At 40.1% G+C, this 10,049-nt stretch overlaps 1 protein-coding gene across 1 annotated transcript in view; it reads right to left on the bottom strand.

Annotated features, from left to right (window-relative positions):
- Positions 1–2,601, bottom strand: part of LOC116057223 (voltage-dependent T-type calcium channel subunit alpha-1H-like) — a 55,884-nt gene extending 53,283 nt beyond the window's left edge. The window contains exons 1-2 of the mRNA XM_031309616.2: positions 2,308–2,601; positions 1–189 (exon numbers count right to left, since the gene is read on the bottom strand). The exon at positions 1–189 is cut by the window's left edge and continues 92 nt beyond it. Of these exons, the coding sequence (XP_031165476.1) occupies positions 1–189; positions 2,308–2,337 (219 nt within the window). The 5' untranslated portion in view covers positions 2,338–2,601. The remainder of the gene's footprint in view (positions 190–2,307) is intronic.
- Between the last annotated feature and the right edge of the window lie 7,448 nt (positions 2,602–10,049).

Raw genomic sequence — 10,049 nt, 5'->3', positions numbered from 1 at the left:
CTCCTCCTTTTCCTCCTCCTCCTCCTCCTCCTTCTCCCTATCCTGCTCCCTCTCCTCTCCTTCAACTGACACATGCACCTTCTCGCCCTCCTCCTCCTCATCCCCTTCCTCCTGCGTTGGTCCTCTGTGCTGCTCATGCAGGTCTGGGTCCTGGGTGCCCGTCATGGCCGTGCTGTGGACAGCCTGAACCTAAAAGAGGGCGCAGGGGTACCGGCAAGCTGTTCAGGACACAGCAACATATGGATGTATGTGTGTGTATGTGTGGCTGTGTGTGTTTCTATTGTGTTGCCTTGTAGCTGGCACTGCAGCTCCTTAAAACAAACCAGAACTGCACTGACTGTCAAACCTGCCATCCTGTCCACGAGACCCTTTACCCTCTAGCGAGGCAGCATAGAAAAAAAATCCTTCTCTGTTTTTCCTCTGAAACAATAAGCTACCTTCAGGCGAAGAATCCCAGCCAGCAAGCAGCCCAGTGCAGGAAACATAAATCTACAAAAACCTAAACAGAGCGAAGTAACAGACGTGCAAACACAGAGTCAGTGCAGACAACAGGCAGCACTTAGACCCCTTCATTATAATCCTACAGCTGTACAATTCAGTGATGACAACAGGCCATTACTGCTGATGCTTTTAATCCAGACTGGCTTTAAACAATCTGGACATACAGAGAGAAAGTATCTTAGGCAGCTTGTCCATATTGCTATGAAAAGAATAAAGTGTGGGGATTTCTTTTCATTTACAATCAATTTCCACTCATGGTGATTAGTGTTTCTTAACTCTCGGAGTTATAATTTTTCCTTGAGCTATAATTTAACATAAAATCTCATGAAACGCAGTGACATTGTCGAGCTACAGCAGCCTGAGGTTAATTTTTATAAGTACTGACTGGAAATTCTTGAAGCATTGGAATATCATGTAGGAAATGTCAAATTGAATGGCAATCTCGAGAGATCACAAGAGCGGATTCATTTCTTGGGTTTCATTTCTTTTTTTCAATTTCATCACATTTTCTGCCATATTGGGCAGTATGCAGTGCAGTTTGGCAGAAAAAGATAGGAGTTAGAGCATGTGACACAGTCCACATTGTCTCGCGTACAGAGCAAACACTCCTCACTGATCCACTGTGTGCTCATTCCATTGCTTATTGATCCCCAGAGATTCTGGCAAATTTATTCCAAAGCTACCAATTTGTTCGAAAGAGCTGGATTTTGTGGAAAACGAACATGAAGTAGAATCAGGATAATAGAAGTCTGGGCCAACCACGAGTCTGTGCAGGCATATATTGTGCCTACAGTGTGACAGAACAAGAGAAGAGCTGGCATGCAAGTTTCCAGCATAAAGAGGAGTGTTTCTGTGTGTGTGCGATTTATGAAAATAATGAGATTGAATCTGCCAGTATCCTTCTTTCCTGTGTATTTTTTTTTATTGTGGGCACATTGCCTCGATTGTGTGAGGAGTCCAGGGCTGGCTTTTTGTTGTGATTCAACAGTAGCTAATGGGCTGACATCAACCAATCATTGGAAGAAAAAAAAGAAAGCCATTCTTCTGCACACAGTTAAAAACCTGCTGATGAGTCCTTTTAAAACACTTTAAAACTAATTATGAGCCTCCCTCGCTAACAGCCAGGCCATGTGGAAATTAAATCATGCTACTGAATGGCAACCAGTCATCAGAACCAAAATATATTCACAACTCTGTAAGACCTCTGAAACACATCACGTTTTATATGCCTACTGTGCACTCATCATGAATAAATTGCCTAAAATCTTTACCAATGATTTACAGAACCGTCATGCTTGCTAAAACCAGAGCAAACTAAAAATATCCAGAAATTCAAACATTTTCTTTTTACTTTTAACGTTATACAGTTAAACACATCCTCCTGAAGGCCCAATAGCCTATACCCACAACATCTATGAGGTCATAGCATTTTCCAGCATCACTCTGGTTCGGAGCACTTAAACGAAAAACAGTCTAATTAATCCTATATTAAACTGTGGAATGGTATAAACCCAAACATCTCAAAATTAGTCTCATCATTTTTGTGACATATGATACATCAATAACTTATTATAAAGTAGGCCTACCACAGGCACTTTATAACTGCCGCTATGTAAGAATATTATCTTATTTTCTTTCTTTTAGTGAAAGACACACCGCCATTGACAAAGAGCGACATCATAGGATCTGTACATGTTCTATTGTGCCACGGGAATTTACCAAGCGCAGTGGCCGGGACAGAAGAGCAAAGAAAAAAGTATAGCCTATTATACCACAAAAACCAAAAACTTTGTCTGCCGTCCTTACCGGAGAGCAGCGTCCATCCACCAGCGTCATTCACTCCGGTTCCGCCGTGCGCCCCGAGCTCCCGGAGCCCTGGTGCTCCATCTGAGAGCAGCCCGCTGGTCCTCTGCCTCCTCCCCCCTGCCGATATCCAAACTCAGTCCGTCAGTCGGGAGGATGAAAAAGAGAGAGAAAAATTTGAGAGTAATGTGGCGCAGAAGTTTTAATAACCGGAAAAAAGTTAAATAGGACCAGGCGGCCCCCCTTGCGCTCTGCGGTGTCATGTACCGGGGTTCAGGCGCACCGGGGAGAGGGAGAGCCGCGTCAAGCCAGACAGAGTGAGGCAGACCGGACATACTCGGATTTTACCTTCAAAATAAGACAGTCTAGTCCCGGAAGCTACACTCTACAGTATACCACAACCTTGAGAAATAAGGACAGTTTGATAAAATATCGGTTGAAAAAGACTTACTTACAGCTTACCTTCTCGGCATGTAACGTTAGCTTGATGAGATTGCCGGTGAAACACCTCCACACGTCCATGTGGCAATAAAAAGTATTAATTGGAGTGCTGTCCACAGGGCGTAGCAAAGAAATGCTGGGCCCTGTAGAAAGGCATTTTCTATGGGCCCCTCCCCGCATCCACAGCTATTCATTCTAGCATCTCCAACGCCCCTGGCTGTCCAAATTACCGTTATATATTATTATCCACGTTAAGGATCTAGCACCCAGTCTTCAAAGTCTTCTAAGTTCCAATGTAAGTTGAGCGCGTCAGGTCTTATTTTTTATGCAAGGTGAGTCAAGTCTAGGTCTAGGAAACAGATCAACCTTAGGCTACTTCGTTGAATACAATAGAATGAATGGGGATAAAATCAGCTTTCATTTAGGTAGAAAACATAAATACATACAAATACAAATTCACCTTTTTCCTGCTACCACAAACAAAACCGTTAGCACTTCCCTTGGCAACCAGATGGATAAATAGCTGCTAATAGACTAGGCTATATGCTAAAGTGAGTGTATACTACCATAGGCTATATTAAGAGAAACGCAAAAGTTAGACAATGTTTGCCATCAATAACAAACTACTTTATCAGGTCATTTTTCTCATTTCATTTTGACTTTTGATTTAATTGTTTCAATCACTGTTGTTGAGCTTAATTAGGCTACATCGTAGCCTATTTTATTGTCCTCATAGCTTCCATCCAGTGTGGAACCGCACCATCCATCAATGGTGTGTATACATTCCAATAACTGTTTTATTTTGAAAATGTTGGCTGGAGAGCTTAATTCTTAATACCAGATAACTTGACATTGACGAAGCAAGTCAGAGCATGTGACTGGTCCCCTCTCCGCCTCACAGTGCACCCAATATCCCTCTTTCTTTCTGTCTCTAAGTCTGCCTGGTGGCACTACACTGTGTGGATGCGTGTGGGCGTAGGACGCTGCTGTCATATAGGTCTAGAAATGATGCTCCACAGTCACACTCAGCAGGGATGTCGATTCACTAAACCCAAAGGTGTGGCAGAGCTCCAACACAATACCTTGAAATCAGCTTATGCTACGTCATGTTTCAGAGAACAAGGAATTACTGACCGATACTATTCTATTCTGATGTTAAGCACTTTGGATACCTGTTGGTTACTGTAAAGTGCTATATAAATAAATGTTGATTGATAAATGTTGATTGATACTGTAGGCCTACTGTATATTTATAATTTATATATTTAGTGGTAGAAGAAGTATCCAGATCATTTACTTAAGTAAAAGTAGCAATGCCATAATGTAAAAATACTCAATTACAAAGTAAAATTAGGCTATGCATTCAAATGTGTGCATAGTGAAGTAAATGTGCAATCAGTGAAATCTTAAGTAGGCCTATCAAGAGTACAAGTGCTCATGCAGAAAATCCCCTTTCATGTTTTATATAGCCTACATATTATGACATCGTATAATATTTTATAAGATGATTATATGTTTTGGATCAAAATTGTAACCTGAAAAGTAGCTAGTAACTATAGATGTCAAATAGGTCTACATTTAGGAGTACAAAGTACATTTCCCCACTGAAATGTAGTGGAGTAGAGGTATAAAGTAGCATAAAATGGAAAGACTCAAGTACAGTACAAGTACCTCAAAATGGTAGCAAATGTACTTTTGTTACTTTCCAGCACTGTCCATATTTTAGCTTCAGTTAAATTATATCCATATTATAAATAACATCTTTATTTATGAAACCTCATCAATTAAAAGACGTATATTTTATGGTATAGGTGAGACTGAGGTGATACCAACAAGGCAGAGTGAATAAAAAGCAGAATAGGCATCTTTAACGTCTTAAAATAGAGCTGAACCTCAACTACTGCTGGGGGCTCCGTCCAATTCTCTAAATGCCCACTGGCAGTCCCTGGATCCCACTTTGGGAACTACTATTAGAACTAGTTTACAGTATGTCAATGGCAAACAGCTTACAGGGAGCACTAGTCTTAAATGCTCTCCTGTTAATTTTTTTATCATCAAAATATGGCCTCCAAGTAATTTCCTGGGGATGTTTTGTTTAATGTTTACCTTGCTTAAACAGAAAACCAGTCCTGTGGTAGGAGCATTGAGAGGCTAATGCTCACTACATGCTAGAAAACTAATTTGGAGGCATTAAAAATAGACAGACAAAATCTGATCAGGAAAAAGGGAGAGAGACTGAAGGATATTAACCGAGATATTTTAGGTTGTTGTTGAGTTTCGAGATCGGAGTCACTCAAAAAGACCCAATCCACACACATGGTCAGTGCTTGTGTTGCTAGTTAGCTCCAGCTAGCATCTGCACAGTTGGTACTTTGTTTGGGGGTGAATAAACACTGCAAAAACACTTAATCAGAGGATAATTTTGCACAAATATTGCAAGCTGCTTCATGTTCCCTGAATTTGCATCACTTTAATAAATATTACGTGCAATATCATGGACATAATGGTCAAACATTTTGAATATACCATGTACACTTACCTGCATTGGAAATTTTATAGTGTACATACATAGCTATATGCCATTTCTCATACATATTATAGTATATATATATATATATATATATGCAAGTCCAAGAAGCAACCTTACACTAACCTTGTTTATATCTGTTACTGATATTCTGTACTTTACCTTTACTGATATTTTATCTTTGCACTCTTTCCTACTTTGTACTAGCCTGGAAATCCAGACCCAAATCTGAAAGATTAAGAGTCTGGCATTGAGTAATGAAAATGGCCCAACTCGAGGGGCGGCATCAAGCATGCATTTGAAAATCTCATTGCACGCAATTGGATAACACTACGACCAATCACAACAATACACGGGGTGACATATCCAGAGCCCCATAAGCTTAGCTACCAGCGGAGCTAACTGGTAGATTAAACTGTCGTCATCTGTTTAGCTCGCCTCTGGCCCGCCTATATCAGATACATCGATGTGATCGGTGCAGCTCGGCTACAAGGGCATAGTTAATGAGCATCATAGTGACTCGCTGAGCAAATTCAAATTGTGCTCTCGCGAGAACTCTGGATTTCCAGGGTAACTTTGTACTGCAACTGTTGCACATCAATTTCCCTTGGGATAAAAAAAGAGCTTTATCTTCTTATCTATCGTATGTTATCTTATCTTTAGTGGACAAGTGGAAATTGTTATCTGTGGAAGGTGTTAGATAGGAAGTCAGGGGATCACCTACAGTAATTCAATCTGATTGGTGAATGCCTGCACCAAACTGTGGAGCTATTTGTGGACTGTGGACCAAAGTGTTGGATTTACAGACTATTTACCACTAGTGTGGCTACAAACCAAGATTAGATTTTCACTCAAAGTAGGGAAACACCGTGCAATACTGTTACAGTAGCAGCATACATCAAGCAGTCAGTGTATCTCAACAACAGATTTAAAGACATCTTTGAAACATTTAACCACACAAACACACAAATCTCTATGGCAAACGTCATACTCTCCCAGAGAAAAAAAATTGATAAGCATTGTTAAAAAGCCTCTGTGTGTGTTTGTTTGTGAGTGTGTGTGTGTATGCGCGTTGGTAGTAATCGGTTGTTATTGGGTCTTTCTGGCTGTGTTTCCACTCCCACTCGTTTTTCCTCCCCTTCCAGCTCGTCTCATCCTTCTCACACTTACCGTCTCGTGTAACTCATGCAAGACTCTTTCTGCTCCACAGAATCATTTCATGCATTTTTTACTCCATCTCCGTCACTGTGGTGTGTTCAAATTATGGTTTACATTAGTCACTGAAATAAATACACACACACACACACACACACACACATCTACACACACTCAGGCAGAAACACATTCCCTCTGTTATCAGTTGAGGATAGGTATCTAGGCCAAATGTTATTACCAGTGTGTTGTAGGTGCCCCTTGGGTGTGTTTCCATGGTGACCATCACATAACATCATATATGGAGAAGTGTTTTATCCCATGTCATTGTCACAATTACACACACACACACACACTGTGGGAATTCGATTACAGATCAGTAATCGTGACCAATCATTGATATTGCCATTGCAACCACCTGAGGCTACATCCTGATATAAAGTCCAAACTCACACATACTGTACATGCACACGTGCAGAAACACATGAACAGTGTGACACTGAGCCTGCCTACTACTCTACTTGTACTTGTACATAGTAGTAGTACATGAAGAGCATGCACACACACAAACAAACACGGCATGGTTAGCAGCATCAACGTCAACTTCTTAAAGTTTCAGTTTTCAGAGCAGGGGAACAAAGGTGACAACAGTAATTATATATGTCTCTTCTTCCAAGTTGTTACCTTAATGTTTATAGATATACAGTTGTAAGCATTTGTGTACCTCAATGTTACAGCCCACAAATTACAGTGTAAATATTTTGTTCAGACAGGTTATCAATAAAATACATGTGTACCTTTATGTGTGAAGCACAGAGAAAAGGAGGGTAACAAAATTGCATTTCGGAGGGACCTAGAAAGAAATGACACTGTAAGTACCTTATAAAGTTCCTGTCACACATTAAATAATTATAGGGTACATACCAGGGATCAACAGGAAGTGTAGGAAAAACAGGGTGTCAATACTAATATTTTGATAAAGTAGGTATGGCATAACTACATTGTTCTTGGGTGTCATGTGGTGTTTGGGGATGACGTGTTGGTCGGTAAATTTTGTACAGACATTCTTTGTTCCCAGACAAAATAACCTTAATGACTTTGGCGATCGCCTGACGTTTCCTCTGGGGGGGGGGCATATCATAGTGGGGGGTCTGGGTGTCCTCCCCCAGGGAAGTTTTGAGCGTCAACAACTTCATTGTCTGTATTCGGATACACTTGTATGCACCAATTTACGGTGGAAATACCTTTATTTAGCCCAGGGGTCACCAACCTTTTTGAAACTGAGAGCTACCTCATGGGTACTGAGTCGTACGAAGGGCTACCAGTTTGATACACTCTTCAGAAATAACAAATTTGCTCAGTTTGCCTTTAGTTATATTTGATTATTAATGATTAATGATACTCATCTATGTGAAGACACTGATCGCGTTAATGATTTCTCATTATCAATAATTATCAACACTGACTTAACAAGGTGGGAAACAGATAATATCAATATTCAATTTTCATTTTTAGAACAGGCCTGAGGGCTACTCATGTGGTCTTTGGGGGCTACCTGGTGCCCGCGGACACCGTATTGGTGACCCCTGATTTAGCCTATGCGAAGAAAAAAAACACAGACGACAATTCAAAATGTATCAAAAATATAATGGAAAGTATGTTGTTGCGTGTCATTGGGCATTTTTAAGTGGGTAATCCTGGAGCTTTCTTAGTGGGTATACTTTGTATACCTGTGTATCATGTAGACTACACCATTGACTAGTATCTATACGTCTATAAGTATCTATAAGTATTTTATTGATATATACAAAATATTTACACTGTAATCTGCATTGTGTAAGCTAAAACTTTACTTACATTTGTAATCACAGTAAGATGTCCACGTATAAAACAAAGTTAGTTAGAGTCACAAACCAAAGATGCAAGCATCTTTTTCACCAGCATAATAGGCTGCTCCGATATTTAGCTGTATTTTAGTATTTAACTGGAGGGATTCTACCTGACACTAACATTACTGACATTCTTTTTTTATCAGCTCTAGGAATATCAGAAATCTATCAGACAATACATATCCGCATCCTAACCACCTCTCTCTCTCAGCTTTTTCTTGTATCGTGTCTGCAAAGCATAAATGCACAGTGGTCCATACAAACGCATGAGCAATCATGCACACACAGCCAGCATCATCCTCAGACTACTACTTTTATGACAGGATAAGGGAGTGATTAGGTTGTGAGCCAGGTAGCGGAGATGCATCTTTTCTGACAATCGACAGAAGTGAAGTTGCTTAGCAACCTTTGGCCTTGATGACAGGAAATGATGTCATGCTTGTAAGGCAAAACACAAGCAGACACACGAATACACAGGCCGATAACAGGTGCACACATGCGCACGTACGTCTATGGACGCAGACACACGCGTGCAGAGTGAACCTTGCAGGACGGCAGATGAGAGGAATGTTGACATGATAATCTGGGCAGGGGTTAAAACAAACAATATATTAATCTTCTCTAATGGTCTCACTGATCTCTGAGTCTATTAAGGATGACCTTAAAGATATATACACACACACACACAATGCATGGACTAAGCTGGGAATGTGCTTTTATGTACTGCTGTTTGGGGAAGAATACATCTGCTGCTCTCCCATTTCTCAGTGTTCCCTTGACCGTCTGTGAACCCATCTCCTGCTTTCAGCCTGTTTCCTCTGTGATCCAATAGTCACGCCATCTCTCTGACTAGGTACGAACACTTAACACGCACACACACAAACAACATGAACCTTATTGCTGTGTACTCTTGGAGAGAGACAGGTGGTGACATGTGGGGTTGTATTTTGGAGCTGAGGCATACGAGAGAAGATTTTTATTGTAAATCTTTTCCACTCCCATGCTAAAAGTTGTAGGACTTACAGCTCCACACAGTGTTCACTCTGTCTCACTGCACTCATTTCCTTGTGGGATGTTTTACTTTAATTATTCATGTTTGTAAATGAATGAGCTGCCAAAGACCCTGAGACTCACCATTGTATTTGAGGAACTGCTTTCGAGGACATACTTCATCCTTATTTCCAAATATATCTGATACTCGACGTGCTGCAGTACATCTCTGTTCTTTTATCGCCTATCGGGGTGGTACGTCTTTATATTTTTGTCCCACTTGTACTTTGGGCTTCTTGTAATATATATCAACTCTAGAATATAATTAAAAAATGTGATTGAGTCTTTATGTCCATGTTGCTACTAAACTATTTTATACTTGTACATGCATTTTTATGTTTTGTTTCAGCTTCAGTGTCGTTTCTTGTAAGCTCAAGTTTATGATAATGGTTTAATTTTAATTTAAAGTTGCCATTACTTCAAAAACATAAATATTATGTTAATTTGTTATTCAAATATTTAATTAAATTTAAAATTCAATTCAATTCAAAATGGTTGATTGGTCCCCGGGGGGTAATTGGAAGTATGTACAACTACTTAATTGACGTGTCGGCTAGTAACGAGCACTCATTTTAAGAATACAGAAATGGTGCAACGTACACAAGAAACGAGTAGCCAACTGTCGTCAGACTAAAACTCCACACAATTTTAAGGTGATATTGACAGTCAGAGTGCACTATTATATT

This window comes from Sander lucioperca, chromosome 4 (genome assembly GCF_008315115.2).
Source record: "Sander lucioperca isolate FBNREF2018 chromosome 4, SLUC_FBN_1.2, whole genome shotgun sequence".
Taxonomy (NCBI): domain Eukaryota; kingdom Metazoa; phylum Chordata; class Actinopteri; order Perciformes; family Percidae; genus Sander; species Sander lucioperca.
The sequence above is the reverse complement of the archived record's forward strand: the minus strand, read 5'-3'. Positions and strand labels throughout refer to the sequence as shown.